The following is a 22,759-nucleotide window of genomic DNA, read 5'->3' as shown; positions in this document are numbered from 1 at the left end:
TTGTAAGATAAAGCACACACACTCTCTCTCTCTCTCTCTGTACCCTAGTGTCTCACCAAGGAGGATGATGGTCCCCGTCTGTGCCTCCTCTCAGACGAAGATCTTGGCGAGTGCGTCGGCGCCGGCCGAGGCGATGAAGGGCTGCGAGGGGTGGAAGGCCACGTCATGAATGGCCTCGTCGTGCTTCTTCCTGTGGGCCGTGATCTCCTGCACACACGTCCTGTTGTCCAGCATCCACAGACGCACCGAACAGTCATGGCCTGCAGGGGGAAGCGGAGAGCACAGTTACGAGTGCGGCGGAATCGTCAACGATATGCGGTTAGAAACAGTGTTCCTTAATCCTGGTCCTGGGAACCAGGATACACCCCCAGGTGTGTGGTGCTAGAGGCCAAAAATCTAATCAAATGCAAACTTTTTGCCCCCCAGTTCCAATTACAAGTCAGGGTACTCACTGCCAGAGATGAGGTAAGTGCCTTTGGGGTCCGTGGTCAGACAGGTGACAGCATCCAGGTGTGCCACCATGGAGTGGATCACTTTTCCTGGTAACACACGCAGGTGGGCATTACATTTCATTAAAATGGTCAAAGAAAGTAACGTGGCTATGGGCTAGTTCGACCCAGACGAAACAGACGAGGCCTAACTCTGGCATAGTTACAGAAAGGTAGGATTTAGCAGTGGCTGACCTGTCTTGTTGTCCAGATAGCGGATAGTGCGGTTCTCGTGTGCGGTGATGGAGATGGGCTCAGAGGGGTGGCTGACCACACAGTTAATCAGCTTACTGCCTGCAGGGGGCGACACACACAGATCAGCTCACAGACACACACAGACCAGTATTGGAGGGAGATCCTCCTGGCTTCTCTTAAGGAAGAGAGGCACAGAATGAAACTTTTTTCTATATATATATATATATATACACTTTTCCCAGTCGTATGTGGTAAATTCCCTCTCCCCGCATGGTTACGAACACACCATGACCCCGCCTCCTTCAGTGCCAGATACGCACTTGTGACTCTCATAAAGGTCTGTAGCACAGTATATACAAATAAAATCTGAAAATACCTTATATATATATATATATATATATATATATATAAGGTATTTTCAGATTTGATTGAACAGAGAGAGGATGACAGTGGGGAAAGACAAGAGAGAGGTTGCATCCTAGGGCAGTATGCCTGATTTGAACCTATGCCGACTAGGGGTGTAAGGGTACACGTATTCGTACCCGAACCGCTCGCTACAGGGACTTCGGTTCGGTCCGCACTGTGAAACCGAATTAATATATCTAAAAATGTAAAAACACTAGTCCTATAGGGTATGCCGACGCTGCATTGTAGGCCGATGCCTCTTGGGTAAATCGGAGTTGTCAAAAAACGGCGTTACAAACTTCCCTCTTGCACCCATTTTAGCAAACAACTAGTACCCGCTCTCTATAAGACAAAGTTTTCAATCAATTAGCCGATGCACCCTGTGTTGAACGTGCTTAAAAGTGGCAGCCCATTACATTAACCCCAGAGTGGGAGATGCACTGTGCTTACAGACCTTCAATGAGAGTCACAAGTGCGTATCTGGCACTGAAGGAGGCGGGGTCATGGTGCGTTCGTAAACCATGAGGGGGGAGGGAATTTACCACATACGACTGGGAAAAGTCCACTTGAAATGGCACACCATCTGGTAATTACTAGTGGGGAACTGGTCTATATAATCCTGTTCTTCCCACATGGTGACCTCTGACAACATCGACTAAGGAAATGCCCTCTATAACAGCATTTTCGCCAGTTAAACGCAACAACAAAACAAGATTTATAAAAAGCAATCTATAATTGTGTTTTTTCTTTACTCTATAATTTGTTTAAAAGCATGATAGCTGTCCTTTTTAGTTTATGGTTGGCGCAGCTTGTCATCTGGTCACAACAGACAACGCCAAGAAGCAGTCGCTGAACACCCTTGGCCAACACCGTACACATGCACTACCGCTCGACCAGCCAGGTCACCGGAAGCATTCTGACAGTATTAGAGCAGGCCCTTAGGTCTCACCGTCCTTGGTGCCAGTCTCCAGGACCATGATGCTCTGCTCTGTGTTGAGGTCATAGAGCAGCGTCTCGCCGCCGTCGAATGACACCACCGCCTGGTCGGGGTCAGAGTTCACAAAGGCCACCGAGGTGGGTGTTCCGTGCTCTGAGCGGGGAGGGAGAGAGAGTTAAGATATCACACACACACACAAAAACACACAAACATACACAGACACACACACACCTTTCTCCTTGTTGAAGACGGAGAGACAGGGGGCAGAGTTCTGGGGTGCCCAGATGCGAACGGTCCCGTCTGCAGAGCAGGAGGCCAGCCGATGGTGGTGGGCAGAGTACGTCAGACCCCACACTGAGTCCTCATGACCCGACAACACACTGCTCTCTATGGCCGGGTCTACACAACAAAAGAGACACGCACAAATGGATTCTACAACGTGATGAAACTTTGTTGCTCCTTGCTGAAACAAGCAAGGTGTTTTTTACGTGAAAAATAATGACTTTTATTCTGGTTAACTGGTGACACTGTCTGTGATTTATTTAGAATTCCAAGGCACACTTAACCAACGTGGCTACCACAGCATTCTGCAGCGATACGCCATCCCATCCGGGTTTGCGTGGGACTATCATTTGTTTTTCAACAGGACAATGACACAAAACACACCTCCAGGCTGTGTAAGGGCTATTCTGACCAAGAAGGAGAGTGATGGAGCGCTGCATCAGATGACCTGGCATCCACACATCCACACATAAACACACATTGACACCTCCGAATAGACATACTCAGCCCCCCCACACACACACACACATTACTACTACCACCCTCACACGTGATCATATTTCTGCTTATTATATATCTCCCGCTCTCTGAGCCACCGCTACATGTTAATCTTTCTACCATCAGAAATGAGCTAGCCTAGCCAAATAGTCCTCCTGGAGCATCTGAGGCCTCATAGAAACATCTTATTTAGTACATTTCCTGCTACAATTCAAACTTTATTGTTCCTGCAAGGAAACTCATTGTGCAGACGAGTACATAGACATAAAACAATTTCCCAAGTTGGGATCAATAAAGTAACACTCTACTCTCTACTGTTTACTATTCTCAAACGGGTATAATTCTTTTTTGATGGATGCTAGTTTCTGTTTGCGCCAACTAAGCTGGTTATGGCATTTCACACAATGGTATGCTGTATGACTTGTGTTGCATAACAAGATTTATGAATGGTACATACTGTATGTAGATGTATGTTTTACTTGTGATGTCCCATAGTGAACTAGTAGGTGACCAGGTGGCGAATCGCATCTCTGCATGTCTGGCAGACATATCAGTGTGGATGACGGATCACCACCTCAAGCTGAACCTCGGCAAGACGGAGCTGCTCTTCCTCCCGGGGAAGGACTGCCCGTTCCATGATCTCGCCATCACGGTTGACAACTCCATTGTGTCCTCCTCCCAGAGCGCTAAGAACCTTGGCGTGATCCTGGACAACACCCTGTCGTTCTCAACTAACATCATGGCGGTGGCCCGTTCTTGTAGGTTCATGCTCTACAACATCCGCAGAGTACGACCCTGCCTCACACAGGAAGCAGCGCAGGTCCTAATCCAGGCACTTGTCATCTCCCGTCTGGATTACTGCAACTCGCTGTTGGCTGGGCTCCCTGCCTGTGCCATTAAACCCCTACAACTCATCCAGAACGCCGCAGCCCGTCTGGTGTTCAACCTTCCCAAGTTCTCTCACGTCACCCCGCTCCTCCGCTCTCTCCACTGGCTTCCAGTTGAAGCTCGCATCCGCTACAAGACCATGGTGCTTGCCTACGGAGCTGTGAGGGGAACGGCACCTCAGTACCTCCAGGCTCTGATCAGGCCCTACACCCAAACAAGGGCACTGCGTTCATCCACCTCTGGCCTGCTCGCCTCCCTACCACTGAGGAAGTACAGTTCCCGCGCAGCCCAGTCAAAACTGTTCGCTGCTCTGGCCCCCCAATGGTGGAACAAACTCCCTCACGACGCCAGGACAGCGGAGTCAATCACCACCTTCCGGAGACACCTGAAACCCCACCTCTTTCAGGAATACCTAGGATAGGATAAAGTAATCCTTCTCACCCCCCCCCCCTCCCTTAAAAGATTTAGATGCACTATTGTAAAGTGGCTGTTCCACTGGATGTCTTAAGGTGAACGCACCAATTTGTAAGTCGCTCTGGATAAGAGCGTCTGCTAAATGACTTAAATGTAAATGTAAATGTAATCCACAATCACCCGACCTCAACCCAAGTAGAGTGAAAACCCCTGTCCTAGGCAATGCCTCCTCCCTGCAGCAGCACAAAATGTGCGTCTGACCGTGGTCATTTGGCCGACCAATAGCCGCCATCCAAAAGTCCTTGACCGCCACAGCCCTAATGTCAGTCAACGTGTTTTTTCACGGAGATGATACTTGATCATGTGTCATCCACGGACTCAGAGCTGAATACGTTAGCTGGGGATAAATCTGGCTAGTCCTGACTGGTAGACTGGAAGCAAAAAAAGGTGACAGAGAGGTCAGACAGGGGTCAGGGGCTGACCGTAGTTGTCGTAGGGATCCACGTTGATGTCAGGGATCTTCCAGCAGCGCACGCTTCCGTCCAGACCCCCGCTGTAGCACGAGTCTCCGTCCTCTCCCATTGCCAGAGACAGAACTGCACCACTGTACACACACACACACACACACACGATTACACAAAGATCAGCTATTAACCCAGAAACACATGATAGTTGCAACAAATGTGTGTTTGCATGCAAGCGGGTGTATGTGTGTGTGGTCTGCGCTCACCTGTGGGCTCTGAAGGTGTAGATGGGTTCAACGTCCAGCGCTGCATTTCTGTGGAGGCCAAGAACAACATCCATTTACACATTACAGCAGGGTTATAGCACACTACCAGACCCCATTCAGTTTCTTTCCCACTCCTGGGCCTGTATTCATAAAGCATCTCAGAGTAGGAGTGAGCGCTGATCTGGGATCAGTTATGCCTTTTTAAAATCACAATGAAGATGACAATACGGACAGGAGGGATCTGATCCTGGATCAGCATTCCAACTATATGATTACACGCTCTGAAGACAGGCCCTGATATTGGCGTGTTGTGGTCCTGCTATTATAGGCTCTTACTTCTTGGAGTGTATGGCCTTGTTGAGGTTCCACAGCTTCAGGGTTCCGTCCTCGGAGGCTGTGAGTAGAACGGCTTGGCTGGGGTGGAACGTCAACGCTCTGATGGCATCAAAGTGGCTGCGCAGCGTGAAGCGAGGGTTCCACGTCTTCTTGAACTCCTCCCGGTTATCTTGTAGCTGCACGCACACAGGTGTCAGAGCGTTGGTGGGGTGTATTCATTTAGCAACAGCTAACTTTTTTTTTTAAATGACTAAACTCAGATAGATAAAGTACGTAAAAAAGATAAATGAGCCAAATATTTATAAAATCATCTTTGAAAATCAACAGCCTCCAACATACAGACTAGACAGCCAGGGAGAAACTAAAATTCCCCAAATGTCATTGCACGGGGCCCCCATTGATTTTGTTATTACGTTTGAGTCACTCAGAGAGCATAGGAACACGGCCTAAGCCATGGCTAAATGTGTGGAATTGCAGGAAATGAGCTTTAAAACTGAAATGTCTCCTCTCAGCCCCCCCCCCCACCCACCACCACGTAATCTTTGCCACCACTGCTGGGAAAAAAATTAATAGGAGAAACACTGTCGTATGTGCGTTCAAGTACTCACATCCACAGTGAGGTCGTTGTCGTTGGCGACGGTGAGGTCAGCCAGCTCCCCCAGGTTCATGTCTCCGCCCCCGACGGCGTCCAGGATGAAGACGTCGGAGGAAAAACCCAGAGCGCCACCTTTAAGGAGCGGAGGAAGAACGGCTCTCAATGCTAAACCCACGACCACATCAACCACCATCTGATCAAAAACACATCCCTTCCCCCATTTTTTCCAATACTAAAACAATTACCTCTTCAGAGCAGTATCCCTTTAGACGAGAGAGACAGAGAGAGCTACTCTGGTATTTTATTAGGATCCCCATTATCTGTTGCGAAAGAAGCAGCTACTCGTCCTGGCATCCACACAGAACATGACATAATACAGGATACTGTAGAACACTTGGCACAGCCAGACAGGGAGAGAGTTTTGGGGCTCGGCTGTTGTCTTACCTTCCCCGGAGCGAGACTGTCCCAAAACAGAGGGGGGCGGGGAGGGTTTGGGGGGGAAGTCCGACATCAAGCCCTGTAACTTGTTCCTGCGGTTCTCTGAACCAGGCCAGAGGAGAGAGACACAACACACACAGTCATGCAGAGAGAGAGAGAGAGAGAGAGAGAGAGAGAGAGACAGAGAGACAGAGAGAGAGACAACACAGTCATGCAGAGAGAGAGAGAGAGAGAGAGAGAGAGAGAGAGACAGAGAGAGAGACAACACACAGTCATGCAGAGAGAGAGAGAGAGAGAGACAGAGAGACAGAGAGAGAGACAACACAGTCATGCAGAGAGAGAGAGAGAGAGAGAGAGAGACAGAGAGAGAGAGAGAGACAACACAGTCATGCAGAGAGAGAGAGAGAGAGAGAGAGACAACACACAGTCATGCAGAGAGAGAGAGAGAGAGAGAGACAACACACAGTCATGCAGAGAGAGAGAGAGAGAGAGAGAGACAACACACAGTCATGCAGAGAGAGAGAGAGAGAGACAACACACAGTCATGCAGAGAGAGAGAGAGAGAGAGAGAGAGAGAGACAACACACAGTCATGCAGAGAGAGAGAGAGAGACAACACACAGTCATGCAGAGAGAGAGAGAGAGAGAGAGAGACAACACACAGTCATGCAGAGAGAGAGAGAGAGAGAGACAACACACAGTCATGCAGAGAGAGAGACAACACACAGTCATGCAGAGAGAGAGAGAGAGAGAGACAACACACAGTCATGCAGAGAGAGAGAGAGAGAGAGAGACAACACACAGTCATGCAGAGAGAGAGAGAGACAACACACAGTCATGCAGAGAGAGAGAGAGAGACAACACACAGTCATGCAGAGAGAGAGAGAGAGAGAGAGAGACAACACACAGTCATGCAGAGAGAGAGAGAGAGAGAGACAGACAAAGAGAAGTAAAGGGTGAAAGAACACATGGCCATGCACACAGAAGGAGACGATGAGCGAACAGAGAAACAGAAAGAGAGAAACCCACAAACAGACGAAGAGACACGGACCGAGAGACAGGCCACGAGGCGGATAAAAAGAAAGTAGACAGACACCAAACAGCATGCGTTATGCCAACAGAACACATTGCCTCAGATCGAGAGAGAGACACGTGGATGACAAAGTAAAACAACAAATGTGATAGAGACACACAGACAATGGTTCACCATAGACAATGGTTTATTGGCAGTAGAGGTGAGTGTACAGAACATATAACTCCCTAGAAAGAGAGAGGGACAGACAGACAGACAGAAAAAGAAGACAGACAGAAAGCTTGACAGACAGGTGTGGTTGAGGCGGTTGCTATGATGACGGCGTACCTAACTCCCGGCCGTCCCCTGAGATCCGGGCCTCTCCCGCCCCCTCCCCCTCCTCCCCTGATCCCAGGAAGTCAAACTCGCTCAGGGCATCCTCCGAGTCGTCTTCATCCTCCTCCTCATCATCAGGGTCCAGGTCTGTGGTCGTGGGCTCAGTCCCCATCTACACACACACACACACACACACACACACACACACAGAGAGAGAAGACCTTTAATACACTCTCTCTCACACACACAGGGGTATAATTACACACACACACATTTTGCCGTGTTGACGTGATCCGAACCTTAACGCGCGGCTTCTTGTTCTTGTTGCGCTGCCCGTCTATACGGTCCGCGCCCATGCCCTGGAAGTCATCTTCCTCATCACTGTCATCCTCATCGTCATCCTGGCAGCCGTGTAGGAAGGGGATCTTATCCAGCACGGAACCACCCAGGCGCTCCTTAGAACCATCCTTCCCCGCCGCGTTCCTACCGACACACACACACACATCAGCGGCAACACACAACTCCCAGCAACAATGCTGACAGTTATAGGAATTTGACAAAGAATATGCAATACACCAACACAGACAGAGTACTGATCAACTTCACAGTGACTACCATGGAGACAAGCTTCCATTCATCACTGTCCACAGCACCCTACACCCAGGACAGGGCTGTGCGTGTTGGGGGTCTCACCTCTTGATCTGCTCCTCTATCTGTCTGATGAGGAGTGACTCCCCCCCTGCCAGGGGCTCGGGGTCCGGGGCGGGCTGCTGCTCGCTGCTGGCCGGGGCGCCGTTAGCCTCGGGACTGGTACGACCCAGCAGGGAGCGCACACGCTTCGAGCGCATGTCCAGGATGGTGTCCGAGTAGCCCACCTCCTCCAGGTACCTACAAACACACACACACACCGAACACACACACGAGCAAACCATGGACACACACGATCAGCCTCTTCATTCAGACTCAGCAGTTTGTTTAAAGATGTTGAGGACAGTGCCGCTCTCGCTACGGGGAGGAAGCCCTGCTCTCGCTACGGGGAGGAGGCCCTGCTCTCGCTACGGGGAGGAAGCCTTGCTCTCGCTACGGGGAGGAAGCCCTGCTCTCGCTACGGGGAGGAAGCCCTGCTCTCGCTACGGGGAGGAAGCCTTGCTCTCGCTACGGGGAGGAAGCCTTGCTCTCGCTACGGGGAGGAGGCCTTGCTCTCGCTACGGGGAGGAGGCCTTGCTCGCACGGGAGGAGGCCTTGCTCTCGCACGGGGAGGAGGCCTTGCGCTACGGCGAGGAAGCCCTGCCTCGCCACGGGAGGAAGCCCTGCTCTCGCACGGGAGGAGGCCTTACGGGGGAGGAGGCCCTGCTCTCGCTACGGGGAGGAGGCCTTGCTCTCGCTACGGGGAGGAGGCCTTGCTCTCGCTACGGGGAGGAGGCCTTGCTCTCGCTACGGGGAGGAGGCCTTGCTCTCGCTACGGGGAGGAGGCCTTGCTCTCGCTACGGGGAGGAGGCCTTGCTCTCGCTACGGGGAGGAGGCCTTGCTCGCCACGGGAGGAGGCCTTGCTCTCGCTACGGGAGGAGGCCTTGCTCTCGCCACGGGAGGAGCCCTGCTCGCCACGGGAGGAAGCCCTGCTCTCGCCACGGGGAGGAGGCCCTGCTCTCGCCACGGGAGGAGGCCCTGCTCTCGCTACGGGGAGGAGGCCTTGCTCTCGCTACGGGGAGGAGGCCTTGCTCTCGCTACGGGGAGGAGGCCTTGCTCTCGCTACGGGGAGGAGGCCTTGCTCTCGCTACGGGGAGGAGGCCTTGCTCTCGCTACGGGGAGGAGGCCTTGCTCTCGCTACGGGGAGGAGGCCTTGCTCTCGCTACGGGGAGGAGGCCTTGCTCTCGCTACGGGGAGGAGGCCTTGCTCTCGCACGGGGAGGAGGCCTTGCTCGCTACGGGAGGAGGCCTTGCTCTCGCACGGGAGGAGGCCTTGCCTTACGGGGAGCAGGCCTTGCTCTCGCTACGGGGAGGAGGCCTTGCTCTCGCTACGGGGAGGAAGCCTTGCTCTCGCTACGGGGAGGAAGCCTTGCTCTCGCTACGGGGAGGAAGCCTTGCTCTCGCTACGGGGAGGAAGCCTTGCTCTCGCTACGGGGAGGAAGCCTTGCTCCCGCTACGGGGAGGAAGCCTTGCTCCCGCTATGGGGAGAAAGCCTTACTTGCGCAGTAGCTGACGGCCCTCCTTCCAGGACATCTGATTGGCTGGCTCAGATTCAGACTCTGCTGGCCCATTAGGCACTGCGGGGTACAGGACGAGTCAATTAGAGGAGGAAGTGCTGATATAACAGAAGGAATCACCAGAGAAACACTTACAGCTCCACACACACACACACACACATTTCAATGGTGAAAACGTGGAAACAGAAGCATAGGGAAGTTACTAGTTCTGCTTTAGAATGCATTAGATCTGATGATATTTCATGTTTTTGTGTGTTAATATACTTTCTAAAGACCAAAACAGAAATTAGTAGAACTGATAAAGGACCTACATTCGTACAGTTTCTTGACTGTGTCCAACTCGCTAACAATCACAGAAATGAAAGGTAGAAAGTCAGGGAGCATCAAATTATGGCTAGAAGGACTCATTTTTTGCACATTTGGATGGCGAGGAAATATAACCCCACAAAATGTTCTTGAAGACCGAATACGGCCCCCGCGGCAAAATGAGTTTGACACCCCTGGCCTAGAGCATACGTAGAGTCTACATAAGGTCATCATAGAGCCTGCATACCTTGCTCTGCCTCTGGTTTCTTCTCCCCTGGGCTCTGGTCACTGCCTGTCTTCAGCTTCTGGTGTTTGGACCTGCAGAGAGAGGAAGAACCACAAGATGGCAGTGTTACCTAAGCCTTACACTGTGTGTGTGTGTCTGTGTGTGTCTGTGTGCGTGCGTGCGTCTGACCTCTCTTGTTTAAGGGCGTACTCCAACATCTTAATCCGCCTGACCAGGTCCTGCTTCATGTTCTCCTGCCCCTTCCTCTCGCCCTGCAGGAACGTCACCTGAGCCTGCGCGCGCACACACACACACACACACACACAGGTCAAGCATATGAGCACACACACACACACACACAACATTACTGAGCATGCCACATCACTGGCGAAGTTTGTTTGGACCACTCAAACAAATACAACGTACAGTGCAGAAATACCGTTGGTTTGGCTCCGCAACCGAGCACTGGGCTAAGTAGCGGGTTGTGGACGGAGTGGCGTTCTGTATTTAGAACTTCTCCTGACCAGCAAACCCAGACATCTGGAGGGGAAACCATCGTGAGGAGAGAAGTGCGTGTGTGTGGTCCAATCGCTCTTCCCGGGCCTCAGAAAAGTAGAGGAGTCTAAAAATGCCGCTGGCACGTCTACAATGGCGGTCTGCACAAGGCTGGGATACGCAAACTGTACTCGCGCAAACAAGAAGAATGTGATGGTGCTACTGCAAACCGAAACGACCTCTGCATCGCTTTGAGTGCAGCACCTCCCGTGCGTTTCAGATTGAAGCGTTCTATCTGGTTTAGCAGCAGCTACATGCCACGCCTACAGACTCCCGGTACTAAAATAGACCTGAAGGGCACTATGCTCAGAGCTGTGTCCGTCTGGGTATAGCAGAGGAGCGGCCAAGCCGGGTAGTGAAGGTAGCTACCAGGTAGATGCACTGTGTTGGGTGCAGCCATTTTTATAACGCTTTGTACACGCACACACACACACGCACGCACGCGCACACATCTTCTTTACACACACTTCTTTGGAGTGTCCCTTTCATCCCAGATAAGCATCAGTCATCTCTCCCACTGTCCCCGACATTCTTGGAAATATATTTTCCGACTTCTGTCTCCACTGGCACCCTGCAATCTGACATGGCTTTACTTGCCGTGTGTCTGTGTGTGTGTGTGTGTGTGTGTGTGTGTGTGTGTGTGTGTGTGTGTGTGTGTGTGTGTGTGTGTGTGTGTGTGTGTGTGCCTGTTGTGCTGTGGTACAGTGTACGCACAGGAGGAGCACATCATCTGTCCATGTCAGAGTACCATGACGATCCATGAACATCGCGTCCCCTCCCTGTCTGAACAACAGGATCTTGTCCAATCCAGGGGCCCCGTTTTTCCTTCCTTCCTTCCTTCCTTGCTGGAAGAGATGGACTGCGGACATAAATAAGGTGGGAATTGAACTTCACCCGGGCCATCCAATCATATAGAGATCAGCAAGGACCTCATGGGAGGGAGGGAGGGAGGGAGGGATGATGCATTTCAAAAGTATTGGAGTAGATCCTGAGTCTGGAAGTGTGGCCAGTAGAGGTGAGAGAAGGAGTCTACTTTATGCCATTTAGTTCACTCTGATGACTTCCCTACAGATCAGTGATCTGTGATCAAACCCACATCAAAAGTTCAAGCATATACACTATACACTATATATACACACACACACACACGTATTTGGACCCCCCTTCAAATGAGTGGATTCGCCGCACCCGCACCCATTGCTGACAGGTGTATAAAATTGTGCACACAGCCATGCAATCTCCATAGACAAAAGAAATGGCAGTAGAATGGCCTTACTGAAGAGCTCAGTGACTTTCAACGTGGCACCGTCATAGGATGCCACCATTCCAACAAGCAAATTCTTCACATTTCTGCCCGGCTAGAGCTGCTTCAGTTAACTGTAAGTGTTTGATGGAAGTGGAAATGTATAGGAGCAATAAGGAAACAACCGCGAAGTGGTAGGCCACAAGCTCACAGAACAGGACTGCCAAAGTGCATAGCGTGTAAAAATTGGTTGTCCTCAGTTGCAACACTCAATACAGAGTTCCAAACTGCCTCTGGAAGCAACTTCAGCACAAGAACTGTTCCTCGGGAGCTTCGTGAAATGGGTTTCCATGGCCGAGCAGCCGCACACAAGCCTAAGTTCACCATGCACAACGCCAAGTGTCGGCTGGAGTGGTGTAAAGTTCGCAGCCATTGGACTCTGGAGCAGTGGAATCGCGCTTCACAATCTGGCAGCGAGGTCCACACAGAAATGGTGTGCCGAGATTGGTGGTGTGGAAGAACTTGACTGACCTGCACAGAGCCCTGACCTTAACCCCGTCAAAACACCTTTGGGATGAATGGGAACGCCGACTGTGAGCCAGGCCTAATCATTGCACAACATCAGTGCCTGACCCCACTAACGCTCTTAGTGCAGCAATGTTCCAGCATCTGATGGAAAGCCTTCCCAGAAGAGAGGAGGCTGCTCTAGCAGCAAGGGGGGGGAGACCAACTCCATATTAATGGCCATGATTTTGGAATGAGATGTTCGACGAGCAGGGTGTCCACATATACTTTTGGTCACGTAGTGTCTCGCAAGGTCTACGAACAAACTCCCTAATCGTTTTAGTGTAGACTCTAATGTAGTGGACTGGATCATTGACTGTCTTACTAGCAGAACCCAGAGGGTGAGATTGCATGGGAGCCTGGCAGGGAAGCAGTCATTCTCAACAGGCTCACCCCAGGGTTGTGTCCTCGCCCCACCTCTATATCCTGCACACCCTAAAGTTTGCGGACGACTCAGAAATAGTCCGTCTGCTTCATGCCGATGAAACTAGCCCCGGGGCCTGTTGAGGAGTTTGTTCATTGGTGCCACGGCGGTTTCCTAAAACTGAATGTGACAAAAACCAAAAGATATGTGTATCGACTTCAGGTGTCAACTCCCTACCTCTCAGAACACTATCCTTATGGCCCAGGTGGTAGACACCGTAGCCAATTATATGTACCTTGGGACCTTGATTGATGATCAATTGAGCTTTGAGTCCAACACTGACATGATGTGCGAGAAGTACCAGCGACACCTTTCTTTTGTCTCAGGAAACGGGCAAAAGTTCCAGGTTGACAGGACCTTGAAGACTCCCTTTTATAAAGCGTACATTGAGTCGGTCCTACCATTTTCCTTGATCTGTTGGCATGGTAACCTTGGTATCAAAGCAACAACAACCAACAAAAAAAGCACTAGCTAGGATAGTAAAAGTGGTAAGATCACAGCAGTCCAGCAGAGTTGTCTGTCTGACCTGTACAGCAGATGAGTGCTGAGGAAGTTAGAATCTATCCTGTCTGGCTGTGCCTGCCCCCAACATCAGGAGTTCCATGTCCTACCCTCTGGCTCCTGGTGTAGATTCCCCCAACTGTTAATACTAACAGGTACAAGCACTCATTTACCTTTGACCCCTACGGCCATTGGCCTCGTGAATACAGGGACGAAGTTAGTCTGTCCTAACTAGTTTTATCGCCTTGGTTGTCATTACATGGGCCGATGATGCTAACGCGGTCAGCATTTTTTAATCCGCACATTTGAATGATGTTGACGTGACATTTTGGAGAATGTGCACAGCGCACTTTACTTATCTTCTATGTAGGCCTTACTTTACACGATTGCTGCTGCTAATGGTTGATCATGAGCAATGTTATATTGATATTGACGGCTGCCAACCCATGACTCATGCACTAGCATTGTATGTACGTCTACGTACTCCTTGGTGCCAAAAACCAATTGCCCTCGGGGACAAATTAAGTCACAACCTGAACCAAAAGAAAAAGCTGTGACCTGTAATATAAAGGGCATCAACTATGTTATAAACATGCCTGTTGAACACTGGCACATAAACCAACAACAGTCTTAGCACAAAGATAGGCTAAACAACTACCTTTCTGAGTAAAAACACTACAGCACTCTCTGTATGGCTCTCTCAGAAGTTGGCCTGCTGAGGAGTTCTGACTGGCGCATTTCATCAGTCAGCCCCCCCCCGTCCCCACCGCTGAACAGCCACCCCCGCCCCCGCCACCACCGCTGAACAGGGTCAAGGACAGCTCTTCCTCTCCTTTACCTCTATGTCATCCTCCATCCCTCTGGGACCCATCAGCCAACAAGTAGAGCAGAGGACTTTTCTGGGACAGGGAACTGGAGAGAGAGAGTGTGTGTGTGTGTGTGTGTGTGTGTGTGTGTGTGTGTGTGTGTGCATGTGCGAGAGCGCTTAAGTTGTGCAAAAAGTCTGCTTGTGTGCATGTGTGCCTTTGCATGTGTCAATGTGAGAAAGAAAGGCCAAATGAAGTGTGAGAGAGCCCAGAAGTGTGCGAGGGGCGAGCGAAGCACAGTACTGTACATACGCGTGTCATGCATGAGAGCACTGGGCATTTCATTAGAGCTGAGAGAAGGGCACTACGGGCCCCACTTAACATGCCCCAGCAGGAAGTGGTGTCATCTGGGTCACCACTAGTCGGAGTGCCACTGTTCTTGAGTGTCAACGGCGACAAAGCGCTCTGTCCTTCCATTTATGGCAAGTATCAACTGTGGCGCAACTGCGATCGCAACGTTGAAATCTAATCTGACATTTATGAGCCAGCTAGGAGTGCTGTAGGTCCTTGATCAGCACCGACTGTACTAAGCCTAATGAAGTAGGACACGAGATTTAGAGACTCTTTTCTCTACAGACTCAGCAGGAGTATATTCAGATATTCAGTAGAGAAATGACTTTGTTTGATTTGGACCCCCTCTACAGTTCTACGGGACAGATATAGCCTGACAGAGGTGAGAGGCCTGCGGGTTTTATAGCAGTATCCCTCGTCCTCGCTTTCTTAAAGGAATCACTGATCTTACCTGACCGGATAGGATTAAGCCAGGGTTGCCACCACATAGCTTTGACCTATCCCCGGTCATGCGAGATCAGTGATGAATAACAGGGCCCAGAGCTGTGCCACCTGTCTGTCTGTCCCCTGGCACGGCCTGCTGGCTGTGGTCACATGGCCCTGTGGCTCTGCTCTGGGGACGTCACACCTGGCCCACCCTTCGCGGGGGTCAATGATAACCGGATGCATCTGGTTTTCAGAGAAATTGAGAGAGCCTGTGACGTGACCTACGCTTTTGGGCGTCAACAAGGCGACACTGAACTGGATTGGTTGAACAGTGCAGAAGAAAAATATATATTATATATAAAGAAACGCCTGCTACGTTAGGTCACACCTGGCCTAGCCAACTGCTCGGCCCAGCCCCGCCACAGCCTGGCTGGCTGTCACAGGAGACAGAGTGCCACACAGGTGTTCCCGTTTAACGACACGATTCAGCCCTAAAAAAGATACCACTGGCACACCATACACGCCCTGTCAATGTCACATACGCACGCACACAGTCACATGGCAGGGAAGGCCAATGTTTTCCACACACCAGGCAGTCATCAATCAACTTTTGGTTTGAGACAGAGCACTAGCCCAGAGGAAACTGTAGGCTATTATTCTGTATAGTGTTGTGTGTTCTGTGTATATGTTCATGGAGGCTGTGTGTGTGTGTGTGTGTGTGTGTGTGTGTGTGTGTGTGTGTGTGTGTGTGTGTGTGTGTGTGTGTGTTCGCCACAGGGCTTTCCCTATTTTAGCAGCCACTGGTGTCCTCTTATGTAAACTGCTGGGCTACTGTTTGAACAGGGCACCCAAACGCTCCTCTCTCTCTCTCTCTCTCTCTCTCTCTCTCTCTCTCTCTCTCTCTGTCTCCTGGCCCGAGTTCTGCTGCTAATTGAGCCTGTGAAAACCAGACCACACACACACTCACGTTCACGCACAGTAATCCTTCCCAGTAAGACTCGAGTGGTGGTGGTGACATACTTCTGACTTCAATCCCCCACACTGCTATAAGATCAGTACGGCCAGTTTCATCCATATGATATAAAGTTCCTACTTCTAACTAGGCTATAGCCTATAGGGTAGAGTGAGCGGGAGAGTGAAATACACTGACAGCAGTGGAACGGTATTGCTTTTCTACACAGACCTTTAGGCTACTGTAAATAATCAAGCAAACTTGTATTTCATCAGCTCATGTTCATTCAGCATCCTTATAATTAAACGTGTTGACAGGAGTAAGGCCACATGATGGGGAAAGCAATACATTTAAAAAACGCTTTGCGCTCACCCAGGCAGGCATGAGTGTACATGTGAACGTGTGTAAACGGCGGAAGAACCGCATTACGTCATCGGTCTTCGGTCTTTTTAGTGTGTGTGTGTGTGTGTGTGTGTGTGTGTGTGTGTGTGTGTGTGGCTCCGGGATTTACAGACGCATCACTGAATCCCTGTTGTAATTGACAGTGAGTCACGTGACCCACCGTAATCTCACAAGAGAGAAAAATAGAAACCATGATGGGGTTGAAGAACAGCGGAGTCCAACCATCTGGCGTTAATTACCGTTGGGGCAACTCTATAAAGCCTATTGACACCGCCACCTGTGTGATCCGCTATAATTAGACAATGTGGACTATATGTCTGGCTGCGTTGAGATCAGCGTCTGGCTCGGACAGTGACTGCGCCTCAATGTGAAACACACGGATAATTGAGCGTCCTGTGAATGATGCTGTACATTAAATAAATCCACAACCCAGTGTTTTAGACTAGTCAAGAACGGTGACATTTTTTTGGAACCCCCAAATATTGGGTTTGCTTTGATCACACAAAACAAGCTTTAGAGAACTGCTATCCAGGAGCATAGGGGTGAATAGGTTCGCGATTATGTGGACAGTAATTCTGTCCGATTGGGGAAAGTATTGAGGAGCGATCGTGACTTCTGTGGGATGTTGGCAATGCTAGGCTAGCTTTTTTTCTCAATCGTAACTAGCTTTAATACATAGTCTACACAGCTATTGCTTGATGATAACACTATAATTACCCTGAGTTCATCTCGCTCGGCTTCCCAACGATATTTCTCGGTCTGGAAGCGTCCCCATTCGAACTGGATAAAGTGCAAGATCCCGGGAAGCGATAGGCCTGCGTCGCCGTCTTGTGGTTCTCGAGGCTGCGACGATCCAGCCATCGCTGCCGCTGCTGCTGTTGTCGCCTGCCCGAGCACCGATTTCGGCCCGTTCGGGTTGCGCCCCACGCCGCTGCCTCCAGAGTTCTGGTTCGTTCCCCCTGCTACTCCGCCGGATCTTTCCGCCTCCATTTTAGCGCTTTGAGCTTTCGCCAGGACAGGGAGGTGGGGAAAACAAGCAGCGATAACAATAACAACAACCCCGTCCCTCACAAACCCAGCACTAACGCTCGACCCTTCTTTCTTCCTCTCTCGCGTAAAGAGTAAACGCAAGAACTCCCGTGGAGGAACGGTGCCAAAAAATGAGCTAAGAGCAAATCTACTACGGGGGGGTCGTTTTTTCCCCTCTCTCTCCCGTTACAGTAACCAGGGACGTCGCTTCCTGCCATATTGTGATCTCACGCAAGCTTCCTGTGGCCGTTTCCGAAACAGCAAAGCATGGGTATAACGTTACAGACCGCGGTGTTGATAATAGTCTTAAACTCCCAGTCTATGAACACTTCTTTAGTTTATTTGTCAGTATAACATTCATCTTTTACACTGTCAGTAAGCGCTATTGCACAGGTGGTGTCTCCGTGTTTGTGCTTGGCTCAGCAACCTTTCCACACAGCGAGCGAATTCGATGTAACGCTCCGCGCATTATGGTTTGTATGCTATTTCATTCTAACGAGTTGGAGAATGTTAGGCAATAATAACGGGGATAACGTGATTCACATTGGAAGACAAACGAGTCCTGCATATGAAGCGTTTATAGGGGTCATTTTGTGGGGTGGTCTTTATGAAATGATGGAGAATGATCATGGTTGCATAGAAGCCATGCAGTATAGGTGTAGTCTACTGTCAGCATTAAATTGACAGCATAAAAAGTACATTGCATGATGCAGACACAGTTCTAGGTACTGGAAATGTGGTACTTGACAGCCTACGATAGCAATTCTAGAAGGGAGCATAGGCCTATACTTACACGGAGCATCAATTTGAAGCATCTCTGTGGCTCATTTTGGCTGTAATTTATAGTTACGGTTACAATCTAGGTCAAAGTATTGGCCGAAGAGAACTAGGGCAATCCAGTCCATGTATGGGAGACACACTGCACCTAGTCCCTTGACGTTTGAATATAATGTAATAAACTAGACTACAGCCTCTAAAACCTATCACAGTCATCTGAAGTGCTTTAGAAACCCTTTTTTTAGGACTCTTTTATATTCCTGTGTTTTCTGTGTATTTCAGCTATTCCAGCAGCTGGCCATTACTCTTCCGATGCACATAGGCTGTAGCTCTTTACCGATGGGGTCCTGATGTTTATGGACAGGCTTTCTGAATAGAGAGCTCCATCCTATACCTTCTCCTTTCCCTGATCCAGACGAGCGCAGCAGGAGGTGCCATGCGGGTGAGTTTCTGCCAGGGCCTTCTGACTGGAGCCATCGCTCTGAACCTGCTCATCCTCTACTATGTGTCCCAAGCCCAGCAGCAGATGATGGAGAAACGCCGGGACCCAGGAAGGGGCTCCAGGAAGGCTGCCTTACCTGCTTCCGGGCTGGAGGGCGGCATGGGGGGCCTGGTAGGGGTTGGCGCGGGGATGGTTGGCGTTGGAGGTGTCGGGGGAGAGGGGAACAGCCACGGCCCTCGTGTGACTGTCCTCCTACGGGAGTTTGAGAATTTTGAGAACTACGTCGGTGATGTGGCACGCTCCTTCCTGCACCAGAGACCTGAGCTGCCCTTCCTGGCTGTGTCTGACACCCCGCCCTACCCCCCTCTGTCTCTCCCCGAGGGGGCCCGTCTCCTGGTGCTCTCCCCCAGCCCCGAGCAGCCTCCGCAGGCCCACCGGCCAGAGTTCCACGTTCAGACAGAGTTTGTGCTGCTGGTGCCTGACGGGGTGGAGCTGGAGCAGGGCCGGGCTGTGGAGAGGCTGATCCGGGAGCTGGAGGGGGAGGGTGGGGGGCCCGTGAGGCTGGTGGCTTCCCCAGTGTTGGCACGCTCGACCGTTCAGTGCCTGCACCTGCGGGTCAGCCTTAGAGAGTGGACGGCCACCTATTCCACAGCGGCGTCTGGGACCAGTGGTAGCGTGTGTACAGCCCTTCAGGGGGACGTGGTGGTCCTCATCCGCTCTGAGGACCTCTTCAACCTGTCTGTCCCACTGGGGAGGCCCCTGCTGCCCTCGCTCTTCATCCAGACCTCCCTGCATGGCTGGAAGGTCAAGCTCCTGGAGAGCCCCTGCTTCTCCCCCAGCCACCGGCCTCTCTTCAGCTCAGCCCACAACCAGTGGAAGGCAGACAGCCATCTGAAGGAGGCCACTAGCCGGCTGATGAGGAACTTTGGGCTGAAGCGTCTCCTACTGGCTGATGGGAAGGAGCAGTGGCACGGCTGTGGGAAGGAGACGGCGCGTTGCTTCAGTACGGTCCGGGACGACACCCCTGAGTACCTGTACCTGGAGCGCTGGACACCTCCCTGCTGCCTGCGCGCCCTCCGCGAGACCACCAAGTATGTGATCAACATCCTGGAGAGCTCCGGGGTGCGCTACTGGCTGGAAGGAGGCTCCCTGCTGGGGGCGGCCCGCCACCAGGACATCATCCCCTGGGACTATGATGTGGACCTGGGCATCTACCTGGAGGACGTGCCCAACTGTGACTACCTGAAGAACCTGGACTCTGGTTCTCTGGTGGATGCTAACGGCTATGTGTGGGAGCGGGCAGTGGAGGGGGACTTCTACCGGGTGCAATACAGCGAGGCTAACCACCTCCACGTGGACCTGTGGCCCTTCTACCCGCGGAACGGCGTCATGACCAAAGACACGTGGATGGAGCACAAGCAGGATATGGAGTTCCCCGAGCACTTCCTGCAGCCGCTGGTGCCGATGCCTTTCGCCGGCGTCACCGCCTACGGCCCGAACAACCACCGCGCCTTCCTGGAGCTCAAGTTTGGGGAGGGGGTCATCGAGAACCCCCAGTACCCCAACCCTGCCAAGAAGAGGCTGGATAGGAGCCGGCTGTGAGGGAGGTGTGTGGCTGGGACCTTTGGAGCTTTCATGTGGCCCAACAAAAGGACAAAACGATTCGAGCCACAACCCAAAACATATACAGTTGAAGTGGGAAGTTTACATACACCTTAGCCAAATACATTTAAACTCAGTTTTTCACAATTCCTGACATTTAATCTGAGTAAAAAATCCCTTTCTTAGGTCAGTTAGGATCACCACTTTATTTTAAGAATGTGACATGTCAGATTAATAGTAGAGAGAATTATTTATTACAGCTTTTATTTCTTTCATCAGATTCCTAGTGGGTCAGAAGTTTACATACACTCAATTAGTATTTGGTAGCATTGCCTTGAAATTGTTTAACTTGGGTCAAACATTTCGGGTAGCCTTCCACAAGCTTCCCACAATAAGTTGGGTGAATTTTGGCCCATTCCTCCTGACAGCTGGTGTAACTGAATCAGGTTTGTGGGCCTCCTTGCTCGCACAAGCATTTTCAATTCTGCCCACAAATGTTCTATAGGTTTGAGGATAGGGCTTTGTGATGGCCACTCCAATACCTTGACTTTGTTGTCCTTAAGCCATTTTGCCACAACTTTGGAAGTATGCTTGGGGTCAATGTCCATTTGGAAGACCAAGCTTTAACTTCCTGACTGATGTCTTGAGATGTTGTTTCCATATATCCACATAATTTTCTCTTCTCATGATGCCATCTATTTTGTGAAGTGCACCAGTCCCTCCTGCAGCAAAGCACCCCCTCAACATGATGCTGCCACCCCCGTGCTTCACGGTTGGATTGGTGTTCTTTGGTTTGCAAGCCTCCACATTTTTCCTCCAAACATAACGATGGTCATTATGGCCAAACAGTTCTATTTTTAGACCAGAGGACATTTCTCCAAAAAGTACGATCTTTGTCCCTGTGTGCAGTTGCAAACCGTAGTCTGGCTTTTTTATGGAAGAACCGCATTACGTCATCGGTCTTCGGTCTTTTTAGTGTGTGTGTGTGTGAGTTTGTGAGTTTGAAGGTAGGCCTTGAAATACATCCACACTTCCAATTGACTCAAATTATGTCAATTAGCCTATCAGAAGCTTCTAAATCCACAACATCATTTTCTGGAATTTTCCAAGCTGTTTAAAGGCACAGTCAACTTAGTGTATGTAAACTTCTGACCCACTGGAATTGTGCTACAGTGAATTATAAGTGAAATAATCTGTCTGTAAACAATTGTTGGAAAAATTACTTGTCATGCACAAAGTAGATGTCCTAACCGACTTGCCAAAACTATAGTTTGTTAAAAAGAAATTTGTGGAGTGGTTGAAAAACAAGTTTTAATGACTCCAACCTAAGTGTATGTAAACTTCTGACTTCAACTGTACCTACATGACAGGTCAATTGGAGACTCCTTGCAGAGGTCCATTATTCAGTATAAGCTGTAAGTTAAGTATAGAGACAATGTATTTACACATTCAAAACGGTATTCTGGTGCACATCATTTTCCGGTACATACATGACCAGGTATTTAGTAAGAAATGACATTGTAAAATGGTAATTACACAGTAATTATATCAATTATTTTCTATCTTTTTGGGGGGGTACCATTAAGTACAAGGTGGTTATCAATTGTTTTGATTTTTCTTTTAAAGTAGTATCAGGAAGTATTAGCTATTATTACCAGATAGTTTCCTAGTCATTTTCAGGTGCTCAAAGTGCTTCCAGATATCCAATGGCATATCCACCACAACATCAGCTGCTGTTAAACAATATCTGACACAATCAGTGTCGATACCTATGTTATTATTGATGTCATGAATATAAATATGTTGGTCAATTCTGTCCTAAAGCTAAAGACATATTTCATGGAGTACTTGTTATATGTTGCACTGATGCACTTTCTTATTTGAGATTTGTGCACTTCGTGTTCAGTGGATGAGATGTATGACTTTTGACCTTTTGAACTGTCGACTGATGCCACCGGGTAGGCCTTGGCATGTTCCGTCAGCTTGCCGATTATGGCCGTCCCATTTCCCAGTGGTAAAATGAGGAGCTTTCTCTTCAACTCTGACTTGGATATTCACCTGAGGCCTTGGATAAAGCTCTATCAGTCCATGCGGGCGCATTCAAATCCCAGGTATGAATTGTGAAACTATCCACTAGTTTATCCAATATTCTAAATTAAATGTGTGTAATCTGTTGAGTGTTGCTGTCACATTTGTGTCCTGCCTTGACTGGAATGTTAGAAGTCATCTGAATTGTGGGTGAAAGACTGATGTCTAGTAGGTGCCACTTGTTGTGCTTGACCTGTCATTTTACAAGTGAGGGAATAGGCTCAAAACTCACCAGCACACTAACCAGAATTTTGCTGTCAATGTGTGTCACTTTTTCATGGACTGAAAAAAAAAAGAATTATAACACCA

The 22,759-nt window shown here is 50.0% G+C and overlaps 2 protein-coding genes across 3 annotated transcripts in view; one reads left to right on the top strand and one right to left on the bottom strand.

Annotated features, from left to right (window-relative positions):
• LOC115142268 (striatin-4-like) overlaps positions 1-17,586 on the bottom strand; it is a 23,158-nt gene extending 5,572 nt beyond the window's left edge. The window contains exons 1-17 of the mRNA XM_065000201.1: positions 17,230-17,586; positions 10,478-10,581; positions 10,310-10,380; positions 9,738-9,816; positions 8,247-8,441; positions 7,853-8,036; positions 7,566-7,725; positions 6,213-6,308; positions 5,782-5,900; positions 5,174-5,349; positions 4,838-4,885; positions 4,590-4,711; positions 2,257-2,424; positions 2,038-2,178; positions 684-782; positions 453-539; positions 57-260 (exon numbers count right to left, since the gene is read on the bottom strand). Of these exons, the coding sequence (XP_064856273.1) occupies positions 91-260; positions 453-539; positions 684-782; positions 2,038-2,178; positions 2,257-2,424; positions 4,590-4,711; positions 4,838-4,885; positions 5,174-5,349; positions 5,782-5,900; positions 6,213-6,308; positions 7,566-7,725; positions 7,853-8,036; positions 8,247-8,441; positions 9,738-9,816; positions 10,310-10,380; positions 10,478-10,581; positions 17,230-17,502 (2,292 nt within the window). The 5' untranslated portion in view covers positions 17,503-17,586 and the 3' untranslated portion in view covers positions 57-90. The remainder of the gene's footprint in view (positions 1-56; positions 261-452; positions 540-683; positions 783-2,037; positions 2,179-2,256; positions 2,425-4,589; positions 4,712-4,837; positions 4,886-5,173; positions 5,350-5,781; positions 5,901-6,212; positions 6,309-7,565; positions 7,726-7,852; positions 8,037-8,246; positions 8,442-9,737; positions 9,817-10,309; positions 10,381-10,477; positions 10,582-17,229) is intronic.
• On the top strand, positions 17,390-22,759 carry LOC115141443 (ribitol 5-phosphate transferase FKRP-like). 2 transcript variants are annotated; one of them, XM_029680324.2, is made up of 3 exons: positions 17,390-18,014; positions 18,601-18,760; positions 18,834-22,759. In XM_029680324.2, the coding sequence occupies exon 3, from the start codon at positions 18,845-18,847 to the stop codon at positions 20,360-20,362; it is 1,518 nt and encodes a 505-aa protein (XP_029536184.1). In that variant the 5' UTR covers positions 17,390-18,014; positions 18,601-18,760; positions 18,834-18,844; the 3' UTR covers positions 20,363-22,759. The 2 variants fall into 2 exon arrangements, with proteins under 2 accessions (XP_029536184.1, XP_029536183.1); XM_029680323.2 differs by having other exon boundaries at positions 18,601-22,759.

Source organism: Oncorhynchus nerka, linkage group LG14 (genome assembly GCF_034236695.1).
Source record: "Oncorhynchus nerka isolate Pitt River linkage group LG14, Oner_Uvic_2.0, whole genome shotgun sequence".
NCBI lineage: Eukaryota > Metazoa > Chordata > Actinopteri > Salmoniformes > Salmonidae > Oncorhynchus > Oncorhynchus nerka.
The sequence above is the reverse complement of the archived record's forward strand: the minus strand, read 5'-3'. Positions and strand labels throughout refer to the sequence as shown.

Coding starts and splice junctions, on each gene's coding strand:
- LOC115141443 (XM_029680323.2), top strand. CDS start 18,755: ATGCGGGTGAGTTTCTGCCAGGGCCTTCTGACTGGAGCCATCGCTCTG.